Source organism: Poecilia reticulata, linkage group LG12 (assembly GCF_000633615.1).
Source record: "Poecilia reticulata strain Guanapo linkage group LG12, Guppy_female_1.0+MT, whole genome shotgun sequence".
NCBI lineage: Eukaryota > Metazoa > Chordata > Actinopteri > Cyprinodontiformes > Poeciliidae > Poecilia > Poecilia reticulata.
Window position 1 is genome coordinate 2,495,920 of NC_024342.1, and position 20,579 is coordinate 2,516,498.

General features: G+C 39.6%; 2 protein-coding genes across 4 annotated transcripts in view; one reads left to right on the top strand and one right to left on the bottom strand.

The window, feature by feature from the left end:
* Positions 1-5,548, top strand: part of LOC103473195 (G protein-coupled receptor kinase 6-like) — a 12,799-nt gene extending 7,251 nt beyond the window's left edge. The window contains exons 9-16 of the mRNA XM_008423222.2: positions 1,374-1,564; positions 1,642-1,679; positions 2,265-2,354; positions 3,746-3,954; positions 4,098-4,235; positions 4,915-5,052; positions 5,129-5,272; positions 5,346-5,548. Of these exons, the coding sequence (XP_008421444.1) occupies positions 1,374-1,564; positions 1,642-1,679; positions 2,265-2,354; positions 3,746-3,954; positions 4,098-4,235; positions 4,915-5,052; positions 5,129-5,272; positions 5,346-5,414 (1,017 nt within the window). The 3' untranslated portion in view covers positions 5,415-5,548. The remainder of the gene's footprint in view (positions 1-1,373; positions 1,565-1,641; positions 1,680-2,264; positions 2,355-3,745; positions 3,955-4,097; positions 4,236-4,914; positions 5,053-5,128; positions 5,273-5,345) is intronic.
* Positions 5,549-5,605: 57 nt separating this feature from the next.
* On the bottom strand, positions 5,606-17,527 carry ash2l (ash2 like, histone lysine methyltransferase complex subunit). 3 transcript variants are annotated; one of them, XM_008423220.2, is made up of 18 exons: positions 17,449-17,527; positions 16,705-16,771; positions 16,090-16,235; positions 15,924-16,012; positions 15,745-15,839; positions 14,638-14,733; positions 14,420-14,515; positions 14,257-14,332; positions 13,430-13,447; positions 9,289-9,388; positions 8,953-9,170; positions 8,705-8,872; positions 7,773-7,966; positions 7,575-7,667; positions 7,401-7,499; positions 7,265-7,324; positions 7,047-7,156; positions 5,606-6,963 (listed from the first exon to the last, which is right to left on the bottom strand). In XM_008423220.2, the coding sequence occupies exons 1-17, from the start codon at positions 17,505-17,507 to the stop codon at positions 7,049-7,051; spliced, it is 1,782 nt and encodes a 593-aa protein (XP_008421442.1). In that variant the 5' UTR covers positions 17,508-17,527; the 3' UTR covers positions 5,606-6,963; positions 7,047-7,048. The 3 variants fall into 3 exon arrangements, with proteins under 3 accessions (XP_008421442.1, XP_008421441.1, XP_008421443.1); XM_008423219.2 differs by having other exon boundaries at positions 5,606-7,156; XM_008423221.2 differs by lacking the exon at positions 13,430-13,447 and having other exon boundaries at positions 5,606-7,156.
* Between the last annotated feature and the right edge of the window lie 3,052 nt (positions 17,528-20,579).

A 20,579-nucleotide genomic window follows, 5' to 3' on the forward strand; every position in this document is an offset into this window, starting at 1 on the left:
CACACACACACACACACACACACACACACAGATGTAAACCCAGCAATTCTAATACAGTCAAGGATGAAAGAAAAACACTAGCCTTTGGCAATAGCTGCACTTCCATTGACCATATAATTGTGCAATTTGACATATTGAAAATACATTTGCTTAATAATTTTTTTTTTTTTGCATCAAACAAATGACATGATCAACAAATAGTTGTCTCCACTGAACAAATCAGGAAGTAGAAGACGACAGGAAGTAGTTGGAGGATCATTGTGCAACATGTTTTTAATGACTCATAGCACAAACTTATTCACGTGTGATTTTAATTGCGTTTCTTATTTGGCGGAAAGCCGAATTTGTGTTTTTTGACATTAGTGAAATATTGACAAAGTTTTGCACACATTTGGAAAGGAAACACATCTTGTGAGACATTGTGACCCATTACAAACAACCAGACACACACGCACTCAGACCTATGGACAACAATACTGAACAAAGATAAAACACATAAACATAAATGCATAAATGTAATTTAAAAAAATGATCAACAGAGGGAGAAATTACTTTATTCTTGAAACTGGAAAACTGCATGTGAAAACTGAGTAAAAGAATAAAATCATGAACATTTAAATTCAAGCAACAGGAAACTATCCTAAGTAGCATAGGGGATGTTTGATGTACTTTTAATACAGACTTAATGAACTGGTAGAACGCTGCATATTAGTTTAAAACTACCGGGGAAAAAATGACCACTCTTCATTGCTACCTGAGTTCCAGAAGGAGGTGACACTAATAGAACGCAGCTCAGCTGCCAGCCTTATTCTTCTAACAGGAATTGTTCACCAACTTCCTCACTTTAATTTTGATTGTAGCATGAAGTACATCTGGTCTACAAACAGGCGCTGTCCAAATGCTGTAGGCCAACGTTTTCAGACAAATACAATCTTCCAAAAATAATTTCTGTTTTAGGTACGATGTAAGTCATCTCTCATTCATAAACATAGTTACTGCATTTGTCTTAATTTAACAGTAAAAAGAACCACAAACATCTAAGGGCACACAGTTTTTTGAGACCCAAAATGCTTCAAACTGAACAATTCTGATTCCCTTGACAAAACTTTTTATATGCCTGCCTTAAAATATGAAAAAGTAAATAGAGTTAATATTGTGGTGTGCAACTTTAGACATTTAAATTGATAAAAACTTTGAATCATTACCATAATTTCTTCATGGATTTGAATTGGGAGTAGCAGTGAGTCTGGGGAATGTATACTGTTAAAACTCGTACACTTAACTGTCTTTACCTCTATAACACGTTGTACACTCCTTCTTAACATGTATGCACATTCAACTTCTCTCTCATACATCTCCCGTTTTCTCTGCAGGTCAATCTTGCATATGCTTATGAGACCAAACACAGTCTCTGCATGGTTTTAACCATGATGAGCGGCGGTGACCTGCGGTTTCACATTCACAATATGGCAAAGAACGGCTTAGCCATGGACAGAGTTTATTTCTATGCCGCAGAAGTCTGCTGTGGTTTAATTCACCTCCACCAGAAGTCGATAGTTTACAGGTGAGCGTTTTTCCACGTGGATCTGAACACATCACAGCAGCACGATCTGCTTCATACGCTGTGATTTTATGTTCCAGAGACCTCAAACCTGAAAATATTCTCCTGGATGACAACGGTATGTCTGGCCACACTAAGTGTGCCTGTTTGTTTTTCTCATGAGGGTGCAGTAGTTAGTTTGAAGTCTACTAAAATAACTTTAAACAAGTCACATTCCAGGGTTGTTATTAGCAGCTATTTTTAGCTTTCGCGTCAGATTTAAAACAGTAGTAGTTCTGCTGTCAGACTGCATGAATTCTTCACATGAAACCTCAAGAACTCAATAAGGAAACGGTTTTAATGGTATTTTGACAAGCCTTCAAACAAAGTCTAAAGAGGAAGTTAAACACTGCAGGAAACAGGTGAAGTATCACCTTGTATGTATATGTATATATATATATATATATATACACACACACACACACACACACACACACACACACACACACACACACACACACACACACACACACACACGAGGTCTGTGTCTCACTTCGGTTAAAAACATAGACCAAGTGAGATGATGGGCAGTTGTAAAATTAGCTCCAAGAACAGGTTCTGCAGGTTCTGAAGAATGAGGAAAGGGAAAGTGCGTCAGTGCAGGAAAACTGAAAAGAGTATTAAACCTGTTGAGTGGATTTCTCTTTGTTTTTGTGCCAATAAGGACACATCCGCATCTCTGACCTGGGCTTGGCAGTGAAGCTGGAGGACGGGGATCTGGTGCACGGCAGGGTCGGCACATTATACTACATGGGTATGTATTATTCCTACTGAACAGAAGTCTCAATTAATCCACAAACGTTGCTCTTAAAGTGTGGTGCGCATTTGTGTTCAGCCCACTGAGTCTCTACTTTGTGGGGACAATTGCTGCAAGTCAAATAACTCTAGCTCTAGTGTCAGTCAACATCAGTTTTCAAGACGTCAAAAAAGAATCCAGACTTAGAAAACCATGTGCATGAACAGCAGAAAGCAGTTTGACCATTGCAGATCACAGGCTCACTAATAATTTGTATACAAGGTTCCACCACATGTTCTCCACTCTACATGCTCACATTCAACCATGAACAGTCAATGAAAAGTACTTCATGAATAGAGTTGGATGTTATAGCTTGAAATCTGTATCATGATATATTGAGCATAAGGATAAATGGACAATAACACTAAACCTGAACCGACCCCTGAAAATGAACCTGTGACAGGTCAGCATAAACACTTCACAACCAGGTGTATCGATGGTTTGATTTCCCTGAGCCTGTTTTCCGCAACATTTTTAATTGCCACTTTAAGAGACATTAAAACTACAGTGTCTCCAAATAAGAAAAGAAAATGTGTATCTTTTAGTTCTTAAGAGTTATTGCACAAATAAGTACAACTGAACAAGTTTAGAAGTATAAGATAACATAATTTCTGACATCCTTGGTGTGACGGGACACTCCTTCGTCCTGCGGTCATTTGCTGCACTCCTCCTGAGCATCACGCTAAGAGCGCTAGGGAGACATGAGCACAGCCAAAAGAACCCCCAAAAACACCAAACATACCAACATGGGCAAAATGACATCGGCCACTGCCATAGTTTTCAATGACGGTTAATTTTCGGTGCATCTCTCATGACTACTTAGAGTGTTGAGGTCTATTCAAATGAGTCACTTGATCAATGTTATTTCATGTTTAATAATAGTAACAACACTGAAAGGAGTAAAGAGACACAAATTCACCAAGGTAAAAATTTATGTGTTGGCGGATGGGTCGAGAAAATAAATCATTTTTGGTTGCCACGGTAGTGGGGTCGCACATAAATGGAATACACCTGCATTTTAGGAGGCTGCTCCACAGTTGGGCGCTGATGGATGTGAGTGGAATAAAAGCTACATCCTTTGTTCATTAACTTCCCAAGAGGCCAGTCATCACCTATAGGACCTGTTTGCTACCTCTTCCCTACGCTGCTTTGGGCCAGGATTAAAGAGTCAAGTAGTGAGCCAGCACACTGTGCCACTGAATATATCAGTGACATAGAGGCATGTAAGACTCACACGTTAATAGCCAGGAAATCTTGATGATCCCTGAAAGGGCATTCCTTCCCTTTCTGTTACTCTGTTTAATGCTGTGTAGAAGATATTCTCCTCCATAACTGTTCTCTCCTTACAGCACCTGAGGTGATCAGCAAAGAGGAATATAACACGAGTCCTGACTGGTGGGGCCTCGGCTGCCTGATTTATGAAATGATTGCGGGGAAGTCTCCCTTCAGGGAGCGAGGCGAGCGCCCCAAATCCTCAGAAGTGGAGAAAAGGATTAAATCAAAACCTGTGGAATACAATGAGAAGTTCAGCAAGGATGCCGTAGACATCTGCAACGGCGTGAGTTTCACTGTCCAATGCTCATCTAACGTAGATAATGTAACCTTAGAGATGTAGAGCTTTTCCTGCTGCTATCTATAGTGTGCGTCACGACGGGCTCAAGGCCATCAAACAAACTATAAACGAATTGTCTTTGTTTTTAGCTGCTGAACAGGGATCCAAAACACAGACTGGGCTGTCGAGGATCAGGAGGGAAAGAAGTGAAGTCTCATCCCTTCTTCCGACAAATCAACTTCCGGATGCTGGAAGCAGGACTGGTGGAGCCTTCTTTCAAACCAGACGTAAGCCCAATATTGATTTTCATAACTTTACAGTGGTGTGAAAAAGTGTTCAGTGTTCACTCTTTCTGATTTCCTTTTTGCATTTTTTCACACTTAAGTGTTTTTTCATACGGAGACCCCCAAGGGACATGAGGGGAATTTATTGTCTTGGCATTACCTAGCAAAAGTCTTTCAATCCATCACAATAGTTTTTGCGTTCTCTCACAGTAACGTACACTAGTCAGTTCATGTAGCATTTTGAATACTGAAAGTCTTTCTGCTGCAATATAAGATTTTCTTAAGGTTCTTCCATGTATGTTAATGTCTCTTTTGTGAGATACCGGAAGTTTTACATGTTTTCTAAAGATACAAATAAACTTAAGTGCAAAATGCAAAAGTAAAGCAGGTTAAACATGGGCTTTCCATTCCTTCTAAGGCATAAACAGAAACTTTTATGACGGAAGGGAAAAAAGAAAGCAAAAATACATCCAAAGTGGACTATTTTTGAGTTATTTTCACAGGCTAATTAAGTCATGTTACAGTTTTTATTGCTTCTTTTTCTTGTTGGCAGTATTAATGGTTAATAAAGGGCTGTTTTCATGTGCAGTCCCATGTCTACCTTACACACACATGAACACAGTTAATAGATCAATTTCTAATCACTAAATAAATACAAGTATATTGTTTTCATCACCTTTAGCCCAGACTGGTGTACTGCGATGACGTGCAGGATATCGAGGAGTTCTGCGCACTGAAGGGAGTCGTTCTGAACCAGTCAGACGGCGAGTTCTACGCCAAATTCAACACGGGAAGCGTTCCGAGGAGCTGGCAAAATGAAGTGATTATACTCACAGCTTACATTAGCATCTGATTGTGTACAGCTGAAATCAGCGTTAATCCGTTTTTGCTCCTAGCTCATAGATACGGGATGCTTCGAAGAACTGAACATTTTTGGTCCAATGGGATCTCGACCTCCAGACCTGGACTGGTCCCTGGCCCCTAGGAGCCCCAAAGCCAAGCAGGGCCTATTGCGTCGTATGTTCCGCAGACATGAAAGAGTAAGTCCGGCCTGTGAAAGTGTGAACGAGTATCGTGACGGCAAAAGTTTCATACAATCGTTTCCTCCAACAGCACCTCTCAGATCCAGCAGATGATGGTAAACATTGCCAGCCCAATGGAGATGTCAGCTCAACTCTCTAAGACCAACAACCCCCGTCCCCCCGAGCCTCGTCCTCCCATCTCTAAGTTTGTGTTTGTACAGCCGCAGCAGTGTATCATTTATAAAATACTCATCTTTAAATAAACTGTTTTTTTAATTCAAATTGCTTTCTTTTTTTACTCAAGACTGAAAAAAAGATGCATTTATTTTAATATTCTCACCGTCGCTGAAGACCAGTTCACTCGTTTTTATTTTCTCATCCAAAGGAAACAAAACAAGTCAGCTATACCAACATAAGATATAGTCTGAAAAATGTTTTTTTGTTTTGCTTTGAGAAGTCAAAATGATTTGAGAGTAAAAATGGCTGCTTTTGCAGGACCCAGTTACAGTTCAGACACTAGCTAATCAACGTTTGAGTCAGTTTCATCCCCTTTGGTAGACCCTCCAACAGTGATGCTCAGCATCAACTAAATATAGAAAATAAACGATCAGAAAAAAACCCGAGGAAATCAAAGCTAGTGATTTTATCTCTGAAATGACTAATTCATGAAACTGAGTTTATCAGCTGGATTTGTAAAGACTGCTCAATCTTGCTTAGAGCAATTTAAAGCCAGTTGGTTACTGAGATTTACATTTTCCTTTCCTCGTGTTCTCATTGCTATAAATTACTGCCATATTCTCAGATCAATCAGTAGGAACTAATTAAAGCATGCAATACTTTAAAGGAAACTTATGATTACAGGAAGTGTTTTTGTTTTCTTAGAAATATTTTTCTTACCGTCATAAAAAAGCTGAATTTATAGCCTGGCATGCCATTTTTTTCTTGCCAGCTAAAAATAACTGGCTCGCAGAATTGTTTTTAGAAACGAAGGCTAATTATCACGAGTCACGTGATTTCAGGTTTAATGCCAGACTTCATCAAAAGATGTCTGCAACACAAGCGCAGCAACAACTCTTACCTGTTATTTTGAAGAATGGGAATTCGAGGAGGCTGAAACCTTCAGCTAAGCTACTGCTACTTTATTCTTTCACTTAATTGTTAAAACGCGTTTTATTTAACTTCACTACTCTGTATAGGCTTTCACAAACTGAACTGGATTTTTCCTAAATTTCAACAAGTGTACCAATTAGTTGGGAAAGGTGACGTCAATTTCCTGCGCAGAAAACTGAATTGACAGTTTCAGTAGTCTGTCTGTTTGCGGAGACAGTCAACGAAGCCGTTCTGTTCATGTTGGCCACACTTCCAAATACTGACTTAACGTCCCTCTTGTTTGCCTCTGTACTTCTCAGCATGCTGCCTGCTTGATCTGCACCGAATTATCCTTCAAATCAAGACAGTTCACACAAATAAACAACTTTTTTTCCATTAAACACACTTTTTTTTTTTAATCCAAAGTATAAAACAGTAAATAACAAAAACACAGAAAACGCTATGGATTAAGGACCAGACTCTCTTCCCAGAAGATCAGGCTCTATTATGATGATGTGTCAGAGCCCCAACGATGAGTTGATTCTGATGGCACATCTCAGAAGGGGATGGTTTATGCCACCATGTCTTAATAATCACGACTGTGGTTTTAGGTTGTGGATCTAAAGAGGGAAAATGATTTAAATATGCTCTCTTTAGCATTGTTTAGATGTCTGATGGTGGAACGGCTTATGAACTGGTCTACATTTATCCCTCCCATGGCGGGCTGCGGCGTCCGTCCACCTCCGTCTCAACGTGGTATAGCATATCCGCCAGCGTGTGCTCGATCACTGCACCCCAGCCCATGTCACTCATCTGAGAGAGTGAAAGGAAATGCATTCCAACATGAGCAATCAGCAGGTGTGGAGTTAAGTTAGGTCAGATTGGTAAAAAGTAGTAAGTATATAAGTAAAAAGCTCTCACCGGTTGGTATTTAATGTCCTTAGGTGGGTATTTGAATTGAGGACCAAAGTTGACAGAAACCTGTGAAGAGGAGGAAGTAAAATTTACTAATCTGGTTGTTTAAGGACAGAAATACGTGTCCTGATCCATTACTGACCGTACAGCTCTTGTACAAGGAGATTGCAGGAAAGTAGATGCCTTCAAAGAGGTTCTCAAAGGCAACTCCTTGGTTAACACCGTTTTTATAGAACAACATCTGAAATAACAACATCTCCATAGTCAACACCGGCAACTTCTCCAACTTTATTCGCTCAAAGGAGTCTCTCCTCACCCTGCTGGGATTCACCGACTTCAGGCTTTTCTCCGCTTTGTCCACATAGTCCTTCTCCTCAAAGTACAGGTAGCTCTTGAATTTAATAAGTGCCTGGAGAGAGTCATGAAAACCACCACCAATCAAAGCAGCTGGTATGAACCAATCGACAGCAGAGACTCTAACCACTGAGGTGAGTTTTATGTATCAGGTGCTTACCTTATCCTTGTATGTGTCTGGAAGAGCCTTTGCTGTCTCCGTTTCATCAGGCAGCTCTATGAAGAAGCCCAGTGTGTCCCCCTGACCATAGCTTGAGGAGTAATGCTTCCCTACCGACTGGTGAAAGCGAGTCCCCTTCTTACTCCGCCAAGAGTAGCTGAACTTGTCATAACCCAGAGGAGCCTGAAGGTTGCCTGAAATTTGAGCATGAGAAAAGAGTTCATGAGTTCGATCTCGTCTGAATCTCCAGACAAAAGGAACATGTTCCATACTCTACATGGTCAGCCTGGCCATTGCCTTTCTATGCAGTTCTGCTTATTACCCATCTCCCTTCAGTGCTCCATCCAGAAATTCACCCACTGAGTTCAATTTCTGATTAGATTTAAACCGGATCAATCCGCAAATTGAAAGGGCCATTCAGTTCAAGTTGACTATGTTTCCAGATACTGAGCAATTAAAGTCAGAGGAAAAGGAGTGCATAAGACATTTTATTGTTGGCAAAGATGTAATGTCCCTACTGCCTACGGAGTTGCTTACAGCGAACGCAATTTACAGTAAGTTTAATTGAGCTGGCACATTACATACATCATGGCCAAACATCAGCGATTAGGTAAAATGAGATTCAATCTCCGCCTCCAGCAAGCCGTCACTTCTTAATAGCCAAGGATTTAGGCCAGGGACAGTGTCCTGCAACTTCCAAATGTGTCTTTGCTTCAAGACACCTGAGTAAAATAATCAGATCATTAGTAGAACTCTGGAGAACTTGACTGCTTACTCAGGAGGTAATTCAGCCATTTGATTCAGGTCCGTTGAATACTCCTGGTCCAGACCATTTGTATGAAGCAAGGTGTATGACATGAAGTTGGTTTTTACCAGGCTACTACATGGTAAATGTTGGTATAAAGTTTACAGTCCTGTGAGGGAATACTGACCAAGCGGTTGAGACCAGCCCAGTCTAGCTGCCGTCTCTGGGGGCATATCATCCACGGTCACCTCAAAGTACCAGGCTCCTTTCCTCACGCCGTGTGAAGCCCGGACCATGGAATAGCCCTTCTCCCCCGTCACCGTCAGCCGGTCATCTGAGATCTTCAGCTGAGGTGCTGCGACACATCGGGTGAATCGTTTGGTCATAATTCATGAACAGATCTGAGCCTTGGAAAGTATGGCGACGTTGTTGTACCTCTGTCATGTAAGGCCAGCAGCACCCTCTCATACAGACAGGCCCGGTACAGATCACCAGGAATGGGTTTTCCAGCCCAGCAGTCCAGCTCCAGTTTCTCGGGGTCAGGAGCATGAGGGTCTGGCTCTGCCAGGATGTAGCGATAGCCATCTTTGTTGAATGGGTGTTCCAGTGGGTAACCATGAGGGGGCAGCCTCTGGGCTGAGAACAACGGGTCACTGTGTAACAAAGGGTCAAAAGTGAGGAACAAACAATGAAGAAAACTCTTTGATCTGGTTCAAAGCTCCATCACGTTCTCACTCAGAGTTGTCGTGGATTTGTATTTACACGTCATACCTCCTGGTTCTCTTTGTCGCTCCGGCAGTCGTTCCCTCCTGCTGCTGCTGCTGTTTACGTTTGGCCCCCCTTCCTTTTCCAGGGCCAGGGGCCAGAGCACCTTTAAAATCACAGGAAAGTTAAAAAGTGTATTCGAAAAAAGATGCACCCAAACAAGAGCATGAGCAGTCAGCAGCAAGGGCAGCATACACTCAACTGACAGGGGACCACAGAACACACAAACAGGTTGAAGCAGTGGCTGCTCTTTTTAAGCCTCCATTAATTAGTCCCTTCAGCATTTTGCAATTGTTTTTGGGGGGGATTTTTTTGCAATCAAAACCACAGATTTTGAGGCATTAAACTACTTAAAAAATCTACCTAAAAATTATGACAAAAAAAATAAGCAGACAGACTGGACACAAACATTTTTATTCTTTAAAAACCTTAAATAGCTAGACTTTTCTTACTCGCAGTACCAATCACAGGCTACAACCTGACATAAAATAAGGCTGAGGCAGCAGTTATGGAAGTAAGAAACACTGTCACCTGCAGGTGAGAGTTAGTCTCTTAAACCAAATGTTTTTCATTAATTTTGCAGAAAATTTTGAATTGAATCCACATTTGTGTGAAAAAAATGCAGGGAGCTTTTGATTTTGAATGAATCTCCACAAAAGAACTGGAGGGACTACTTGGAGCCATTTTACTTCCACATTTATACTGGGAGCTTTTTAATACATGCCACATATCCAAGAATTATACTATTTATTATTAATTTAATTACCTTTAATAAATAGAATAGTGCTATGATTAAGTTTTTGAAGCATAAACCTCTGGACATCCATGTAAAAATATGATTTTTTTGTTTTGTTTGTTTGTTTGTGCGTGCAAGTTAAACTTGATCTCAAAAAAGAACCCAAAGATGATGAAAGGATTTTTTTTTTTATCAAATGCTTTTAAAAACAATCTATAAGAGCAATAAAAGACATACTGGTAGTGTCAGTCCAATTTTTCTTTTTACAAATTGTATTTATCCATTTGTTGCATCGGTGTGAAACAAAGTCTACCACTTCAATTGTCATCATAAAACGACTAAAATACATAGATTTTGTGTCCTGTGCACATCTGGAATAGAAGAATATTTGCCATTGTTTTCAACTCTTTGCCATCAGCCATCAGTGATCATTCTTAGCTGATATCCGAGGACGGCCAGCACCTCGTTGCTGTGTCAGAATACATCAGTCAAACAGCTGCAGACAGACCTCAGACCACAATCTCTCAGCGATTCTGGAATAATAACAGTGAGCGCTCAACCAGCAGCAGTCTGACCTGCTCTGTGTAGGTTCATCACACAAAGTCGAATTGTCTGAAAAACTGTCTGTAGTGAAACAACAGGAGGTGAATACGTCAGACTGCCAGCGAATACATGAACAAAGGCAAAGCAGGTTATTTGGCCAACATGGGTGAAAGACCAGGCACAAAACAGCAGGAATTAACGTCACCTAACTTTCTGGGGGGCTCTGGGAGCCTACCGTTTTGATTTTCAATGCCTTGTACCATGATGATTTTTTTTTTTTGTTTTTGTTTTTTTATATTACCTACAGGATATCTGAAAGTACAGAAGCAATGACCCACTTTTTCCCACTTCCGATACAGATAACTGAGGTTTTGTATCGGCCGATACCGATCTAATACAGAAGGACTGTGCTGCTGAATTGACCTAAAACTATTTTTTAACAGACATAAATGCACTGAATTACAAATTTATTTGATAACTCTGCACCAGTACAGCTCACTTAAATATACCCATAGCGTCACAAGCTTGGTCAAACATGGAAAATCATCTTTAATTTGTTCAGTCAATGGGATTAGGAGTAGAAGAGCTGATGTGAAATAAATGAGAAGGAAAGTGAAACTGACAGAAATAATGATTTGCCTACCTTGATCAAACATGTTCAATATAAACTTTAACAAACCTTCTTTCAAATAGTTCAGAAAGTGCAGTTAGTAATTCTAAATACAGTGATCCCTCACTATAACGCGGTTAACCTTTCGCGGTTTCGCTTCTTTGCGGATTTTTTTGTGCCGTTTTTTTCACAGTGCATTGTGTTCTGCGTCCTGATTGGCTAAACAGTCTCCGACCTCCTTCTCTACCTGTGTGCCAATAACGTTAAATATAAGTAATACAGATTGGCCATTCAGGAGATGGAAGTTGTAAACTTTGAATGCCTGCTGGAAAACATTGTGGCCAGAATCAGCGCAAAACCCGACCGGAGGCTCGCTTGACAAGATCCATGGCTCTGCCGTAGATACAGCTGTGAATCTGGCGGGGCAGCTTGTAGGAGACGCTTTAATGACATGACTCCTGATCACCTTAAGGCCCGATTGATGAACACGCACATCCGCTGACCTGAAAACAGGTTTTCTTCTTTGGTTTCAATGTAGAGTATTTAATTATGCTGTATAGTAATTGTAAAAACTAAAGGTAACTACTTTGCGGATTTTACTTATCGCGGGTTACTTTCGGAACGCAACCCCCACGAAAAACAAGGGATCACTGTATAATGTAAAATAAATGAAACAGCTTGACATCACTCAGAGCACAAAGTACAGAATTAGATTGAATAGATCTGCTCTTTTGGATCGGGAATGTCATCACCAATACCCCATCTGGAATTTTTCCAATATCTGGATAGATTCAGACATCAATATCAGATCGGTGCAGCTCTACTTGAAAGTTCTTCAAAAATATGAGAATCAGTAATAACTATACAAACTCAATGAAATAGATATAAATATAAATGAAACCACAATAAGGATATCACTACTACCCATCACTTGTCCTAATAACATGTAAAGTCCTCCAACCCAGAGAACTATTTGAGGAACAGGACTCATTCAAGGAGGAAAAAATGAGCTTTTTCTACCTCAGTTTAAAGAGAGGGAGGATGATGAGGCTAATTAGCATAAGGGAAGGCCAACAGCAACTGAAAAAATGGCACTCTGCTCTCAGGGAGACTTCACCCTGGAGGCAGACTGTCATTTCACACAGGAAGCTTCTAAAGGATGTCAGAGCCTGTTAGCAGCAAGCCAGACATGTGGAAGCTACGGCAAACTGCAAAAGAAGTCATACCCCTGAAACCTTTTCTGATTTTGTCACATAACTACCAATATGTATTATTTTTATTGGGGTTTTATGTGACAGGCCAACACAAAGAGGTCCATAAATGTTACTGTGGGGAAAAAATACATGATTTTCTTTTTTTTTTCTTTTACCAATAAAAACATGAAAAATGTGACTAGATGAATTTGTATTCAGAACCATTAAGTCTGAATATGATGCTATGTAGAAATAAAACATTGATGCATTTCTTTTGAGTCAAGTTTATCACAAAAAATCTTTGTTAAACATCAGTACACATCCATTCTATTTCTCTATAGACGTTGCAAAACAACACTATTATTAGTTGTACTTTTCTTTTTTTGCCGTCTTCATCTTGTGGTCTTTTTACGACATTCCTTTCTGCTCTCATTAATGAATAAACTGTAAAATCCATCAATAAACTATAATATCCATTATTACTTCCATGAAAAGAAAGTTTCATTTTCTCATCTGACCAGAGCTCCTTCTTCCACTTGTTCCTTGTATCCATTGCAAGGCTGGTGGAAAAATCACAAACTATATCTTATGGTTTTGTAAAGGTAAATTCAAAACGTTCATATTTGAATTTGGGGGGAAAAGTGTAAATTAAAACCATTTGTGCTTCCGCATAATTATCCACTAGTTTGTGTTGGTCTGTCATAGAAAATCCCAATAAAACATTGAAATGTATTGTTGCGACATGAAATATGTGGTATGAATACTTATGCAAGGCACTGTATGTTCAATGGTTTGGGGGTTGCTGCACAGAGCTGATGCAAAAAGTAAAAAATAAAAAAGCAGACAGGGAGGTTACATCAGCACATGGATGAAGTTGCCCACAAGATGCTTATTAGGAATCATGTTTTGGTTTGAGATAGCAGAGTAAGGGGGTTGGATGGGGTTGTGCTGGAGGAGAGGGGTCAGGAGGTGGGACTAAAACCTCAGGGCCAACTTCTATCCAGCAGATTACAAGACACACAAACACACCGAGAAGCTCCAGGTGTCAAAATGTAAAATATTCACCTGAGAAAGAAGATCCACCTGGAAAACAATGCACACAAACACTCCGGTCATCATTTCTGGACACTGCCTTCATTCAGGCTTGGCTTCTTTTTGTTTGTTTGTTTTTGTTTTTTGTTTTTAACAAGTAACCTGATTAATTTGGCTGTTTGTGAACAAAATCAAAACTCCTTAAACCAATCAATTATTGTCAGTTTTAAGTAAATGTGTAGGTTGTGTGAAAATAAAGATGACGAAGAATATAATTTCTTTTTGCACATGTGATTTTAGCATAAATATAAGACCAGTAGTCAAATACTTCCACATATGCATATTATATATTTTCAGCAAGCAGTTTAGATAATAGCTAGTTATTCTTAAAATATAATAAGCAACAGCAAATCCTTTTATAGATTGAACAACTCAGTGTTTCATGAGCATAATATAAACTTCTGGGTTGGTTTATTACTTTGCTTCTAACATTCTTGAAAACTATTCATTTTGAAGAAATCAATAGTTTCTTCAATGAGTGGTTTAGTAGGATGTGCTAGTTTATTTCTTCTGTTGTGTGTGATTGTCAATAAATAGTATCTGCACTCCTATCTAAGAACCAAGATAGTGATTCCATTCTGGTCTGGTATGAATGTCTGTTCTGAATATCTGAACAGCAACAAGACAGAACAACTCAATGTGGAAAAAAACAACATCTGCCACCTTCGTTTGCATAAGTTTAACCGTCTGTAGGCATGTATGAATAAATGAAAAGATCCTCAAACACTATGCATCTTCTAATAAAGGATGGTTAAAAAAACATGCTGATCTATGACAGTTTATCTTTATTTAACTCTTACCATTGAGCCCACCGGCTGCTGGGGTTCCAGTGGTCTGTTTCTGAGTGTCATATGAGGGTCCTATGCTTCCCAGGTCCTAAGTAGAAAAGAACACAAGCCTTCATAAGACATTCAGATTGAGTTGAAACATGCTGTGTGTGTTTACATCCTTAGCAGTAATTACCTGATCTAAAAGGCCAAACTTGGGGTACTCCTCCTCCGGATCCTTACTGCCGGGGTCAGGGTGTTCTTTCACAAGAAACACATCTCGCTCTTTGCTCTAGAAAATTAACAAAACAATACAACAATAATGGTATGCTTATTTGATGAATCCTGGAACTCTGAATGAAAAGAACCCCGGTGTGTAAGCAACTACTGGTCTCCAGATACACTCTACGTTACCATCGTCTTCACTATGTTGTTGGGCCAGGTGAGCTTCCCCGGTCTCTGACGGGTCGTCATGCATTCCCAGTGCTTATCAATAAATGGTATGATATCCTGCAAAAAAATGGAGGAATGCGACTGAAGAAAATAATTAAAGAAACTATTACTGTGATCCATTTTTATTTTTAGATTGTAAAGAGCAGATTAGTGAGCAATAATAATAAGGAGCTGAATGGGGGAGTCGCAGGGGAAGGGAGGCAGAAGTGCTAATGATGCTAGGTCCAACTAGGTGTTTTCCACATCTTGGTGGTTGCCATGGAGATAACTTGATTTCTCAAACATGCATAAAATAATCAAGGTCACACTCCAGGTATATTGTTGATGAAGGAATAACATTGATCAAAAAAGTTGATTTTACACAATATCACCCCTTTAAAAATGTTTTAATATGTTGAAATCTATATAATTAATTAACTAAAATTAACATGTGGCCCTAGTTTTAGTGAATCTCTTCATATTTGACATTATAATCAAAATTGTAATTGGAAAAAAAAACAGTGAGAGTTTGAGTTATACATTAAAATCCTTTCTGTATGACCAGCCCGGTAAGGTTTCAGCTGCTCTTCGTTAACGTGGCATAAACAGGTTATAATGATTTTCATTCAGTCAGGACTTTACGCTGACATGCATCACAGGTAGATTCTAGTAAAGCATTGATTAATGCCTGGTTTTAAAATTAGTTAACTGGACTTGTAGCCATTATTTTGTGCCCATGTGGCTGGACACCACACGGCACGACGAACCCGATCGAACCGTTATACCTAGGATTTCTGTCGGCTAATGTGTCTCTCAGGTTTTGAAAATGGGCCGACTGTCGGCCGACAACTCGTGTAGTGTGAGCTGGACATTACACTAAGAAAATGAAGAAGGGAGGGTCAGTGGAGAGGACCGGAGGTGAGCCTTTCAGTGTCATCAACAAAAAGAAAAAAGGCAGGAAGAGACGATAAAGCCGATAATTAAAATGAGGTCGATAGGTTTAATTTATCGTGCGATTAATTGATTAATTGATTTATCGTTTATCGTGACAGGCCTAGTGACAAGCACCTTAAAAAGATCAACTCTCACCTTATCTTTGGAGAACATGGTCTTAGGATGCTCATCTTGTGTTCTGGACCTCCATGTGAGGTTCGCCAAAGCTGTGAGGCACATTTCCTTCAAGTCTAACAAAACACACAGTGGAATAATTAACAATACTAAAAAGGAACGAACCTCGATAGTCGGGTTTCAGCACTCAGAATACCTACTGGCTTGTTTCCTGAGGAAGTATGTGTTGCCGCTGTGATGGCAGACATTGCAGTGAAACACATAATTGGTCATGAAGGGAAGACATGTCCTGTGGTGGAGACAGGCAGTTAACAGCTGCATGTGCATCAAACAGAAGCCGATATCTATATTCTGAACAAAACATACGCGGTTTCGATCCCAAATGTTTCTGCCGTGAACCACTTCATGCACAAGGCGCACTGCAGCTCCACCTCCCCGAGCTGCCGCCCGCTCTCCTCATCCCCGGATCCTGTCAGAGCATCGGCGGCTTCTGAGCCATCGCCAGTAGCTTCCTGATGAAAACACCACCACACAGTCATAAAAACTAAACATCACCCATAAATAGCATGCACTGTTAGGTAGGGAAGCATTCTTTAAATATCACTTCTGACCAAAGCAGGAAGTTGTTAATTTTGCCACTAATTTCCTTGTTGGAGAACAGCAGGATGTGCAGTAAGTACTGAAATATTCAACAGTTGGTGAAATGCTTTCAAAGAATGGCACTACCCTCTTCTGATAGCTAAATGCAAGAAACATTTACATGCCGTTTCTTTTATTACATAAAGACACCAGCAAACTTTACATTTGTGCTTTAAGAGCTCACACTTTCTAACTACACAAGATGTATTAAGATAAACAGCATGTTAAATGAGACTGAAAATAATTTAAAAAGTAAATGTGAGTTAGGGTAGGGTAGGGTAGGGGAAGGGTTAGGGTACATATTTGGTATCAAACATATTAATACCAAAATGAAAATATTACCATCCCCTCTTTGCCACTTGATGACTCTGTATCCATACTGGGAGGCTGTTCAACAAAGGAGGCATCCCTGAAATTCAGGAGACAAAAACATTTAAACATTTAGTTCCGCATTTTATGCTTTTTGTTTTTTCTTTCATTTTTGTTTTTTTTTTTGTGCAAAAAACACTATGAGAGTTCACTACCTATTCTGTTGAAACGTCTTGTTTATTAACCATAACAAAGCTAATCTCACTTTCTCACTAAAGGCATTCTGTTCTGCAATCATTTAAGCTACTTCAGTTGGTATTCGCATGCAAAATGGAGCTTATGCAGCCAGACTTGTGGTAAATTAACACTTAATACTATAAATGTACCAATTTAAAACTTGATTTTAGGGTGTGTTTAGAGAACGTTGTTAGCTATAATTTGAATGAGTATGATTGAATGAGTATGAAATTCAAGTGAACAAATATAAACTGTCACGCTTTAATTTGCAGAGTTCACATGCATGGTGCCAAGCGAAATGACATTTAACCGTCAGTAAATAAGGTGTAGGTACGTTTTGTGCTTTTAAAAAATTGCTTTGTTGTTTCATTTTGCTCGTGGCAGCTCGTGTGCACAGCTATCATTTGTTAGCTAGCTGCTCTGCTAACGGTCTTCCTCCTGAAAACGCGCCTTATATGTCTGAGAAACTTTAATATGTCAGCTGAATTACTATGATAACTTCTGTAATTTTCGGAAAAGGTGCACACGAAACAAACATACCCGACAGCCAAGTCCTTTTCTGCTGCAGCTACGGTACCCGCCTGCAATTCAGACGCCATGTTTAGAAATCAATGAAAACAACAAAGTATCGCGAGAGTGCGACTTCCGCTTTTTCTTTTTGCTGAAAGCAATAGCGACACAGCAGGTTACAAAAAGAACTGCAACAATTGAAGTCAACAGCCAGTGTTCTAAAACTTACATTTATTTGTTGTAAATCATAATCAACACCATGCAGACTTTGAAAGAGAGACGTTTTTGTTTTTTTCCATAGTATCCAAGTTTGATTAAATTATTTTTTTATTTGAAATTCATGTCGATATGTAACATATCATTTCAAGTACATTGAAATCTGTGGTTATAAAACAATAAAATATGTTTTAACACTGAAACAAAAAACTTTTTAACCCAATATGTATAATTTTAATAAAAAGGGTGTTCTGAGGTACCAAAACTGTTATTTCCCTTTTTTCACTCTTGTCATTAATATTGGAAAAGGAACACAAGTGCTCAGCAGGGTGTTTACTTTTATCAGATTTTGTGACATTAGTAACGAGTAAAGACTGTCTTTTTTGTGTCTGCTGAAAATCAAGCATGTGAGAAGAAGTCCTTGTCTATAATAATGGACTCTCCACTTTCACAGTTTCTAAAGATGTTTGATCCAGTGACTCTGACATTTAATTTTTACTCGACCAAATGAAATTATCTACCTCGTCACTCTCCCTGCAGTGTTATTTAAAAAGTTTTTTCCTGCTCTGTATTTTTGGAATTTGCGGCACATCACTTTTAACACACATGGACCCAAGTTCTTTTAAGCATGCAGTTGTTGAGCCATTCAGATTCTACAGAGCTTAAAAATTACAGGCCTTTCTCCAAAATCCCATTTCTATAGAAACTTATCTAAAAAATAGTGGAAGAACAGTTAATTGTTTATACAGAAAAACATCAATTTAGTCTGACTTTTGTAAACACTCCACAGAAACTGCTCTACTCAAAGTTTCTAGTGACAGTGTCAGCTGACTCTGGAGCAGCCACTATAGTGGTTCTCCTGGATCTTACACACATTTTTGTAACAGTAGATCACAGTATTTCAGAGATGTGGTCCATCATGTGTGGTTCTAGAGCAGCACAGCTCCTACCTAGCAGAACATCAAGTGTTTTTGCAACCCAGACTGCATCTGACTCCCAGAGCCTTCTATGTGGGACACCACAGGGCTGAGTCTTAAGACCTATTCTCTTTTGTCCCCCCCAGGCAAAAATAATCAGGCAGTTTTCTAATGTGTCATCTTTTCCATGCAGATGATATCCAGCTCCACTGATCCTTTAAGCCAACTGAATATTCAATGGTGTACTCGTTAATTAACTGTTTCCATTACACTAAACAGTGGTAATTGCTTGCAGGTGAACTCTTATAAGACCTTAACCCTAATTAATGTCCCAGAGAACAGAATCCAGAATATTACTTCACAGACTTGTTGCCACAAAGGTTCTCTCTCGTTACACTTGTTAACCCTTTCCTTTAATTGCTTTCCACTAAAGAGTAACAGGAAGCAAGGCTTTTTGTGGATGTAGGACCACCTCACACCACTCTCAGTTATTAACATCTTTGCAGGGTTGTTCACTCACCAGCATGATTGCAACGAGCACAATAGCAAGTGTGCCAGCAGAGTTTGCACAAAGAAGCACTGGAATGCTGAAAACCTCCCCTGGTGTTGCCTTAAACGCCCTCAAGTGATTAAGGAGATAATGGCGGGGTGCTCTCCTCTTCTTCCCTCTTCTAGGGAAGACACATCTGTGACATTTGGATGAAGATGTGACAGTGACATTGTAAATTAAACCACATGTTGATTTTATGAGAACATTTCCAGATTGTAGAAAGAAATCATCTGAAAAGGGATGTTGTTCATTTGTGTTCAACTCCTTTCCAGCACTTCCAGCTGTAAGTCTTTGGAATATGCCTCTGCTGGCTTTGCAAATGAAATTTTTGCCCACTCACTTTTGCAAACTTACTCGAGCTCCTTTAGACCGGAAGCAGAGACACAGAGCAAGTGATTTCAGGTGTTTTCACAGATTCTCAGGTCTAGATTTTGACCGTCTAAGCACATGAAAATAAGTTGACATAAACCATTTCATTAACCTAAGAACTGCCTTAATTCTCTGTGGCATAGATTCAACATAGTGTCTAAATTATATCAAATCAATTGCAAAATTTAAATCATAACGCAGGTTGGGAACACTAAATGCATGACTGTGAAACACTTTCCTCTGTTAATCATTTCTTCTGGTTGTTCTGAGTCTATCCCTGACTCTCTTGTGCTGAGAGACAAAGCCCAGGGTCAGAGAAGGTCAAGCCTACTGTAGACATCTGCTAATTGTCCTGGTGGGCCGGCCTGTCCCGGTCCAACAATACCAGCCGCTCTGTAGGTGTCGGCAGCTGGGAGCGATGTGGCAGCTGTCACATTCAGGAACATTTACTCCCGTCCTGCCTCCCCCTCAGTGACCCTTACCTCCTCTACCCTGCTGTAATCTGAATCCCCCCCATGATGCCGAGAGCTGCAGCCATTAAAGTTATTAGGATTCTATCAGCAGTAATGTGGGCTAAAAGGTGAGGCAGTCAGGATTAATTATTAAGGTAATGGAGATGTTCAAAGCTTAGTGGGGAGTTTAAATATAAAACATGAGCATATGGACTTACAGACGAATTCACACCCTTTACAGCAGCAAACGTTTGTGAAAAGCCTGTAGAAGGAAACTCAAAAGGTTTGACTAAAGTCATACAGTTTAAAAGTTTAGATCCCTGAAGCCGGCCAAATATGTACTACTTAACTTCAAAGAAAGTAAAAAAAAAAAATCTCTAAAACGTTCTCAATGAGTTTTCTGGCATTTAGCAAATCAAAAACAATTTTTGTAATTCTAAATAAACTAAGACAAGAGACGTTTGGTCTGATTAAACTTCAGACAGTGACAAAGAGTATTTTTATTTGAAGCAAACCTCTCGTTTCAACTGTACAATCACAATACAATGCACTAACATGAAGAAATGGGAAGACGTTCAAACTTGGATTACTTTTGCAACAAGGGATTGCAAGAAAAGTTAGAATAATGAGATGTTCTGTCATAAACTTGTCTTTGCC

Excerpts from the sequence above, each read along its gene's own strand:
- ash2l (XM_008423220.2), bottom strand. The coding sequence starts at position 17,507 with ATGGCGTCTGAATTGCAGGCGGGTACCGTAGCTGCAGCAGAAAAGGAC. Across the intron at positions 16,013-16,089 it reads ACATTTGGGATCGAAACCGC|GACATGTCTTCCCTTCATGA; the intron begins GTATGTTTTGTT and ends TCTCCACCACAG. Across the intron at positions 9,171-9,288 it reads GCGACAAAGAGAACCAGGAG|TGACCCGTTGTTCTCAGCCC; the intron begins GTATGACGTGTA and ends TTTGTTACACAG.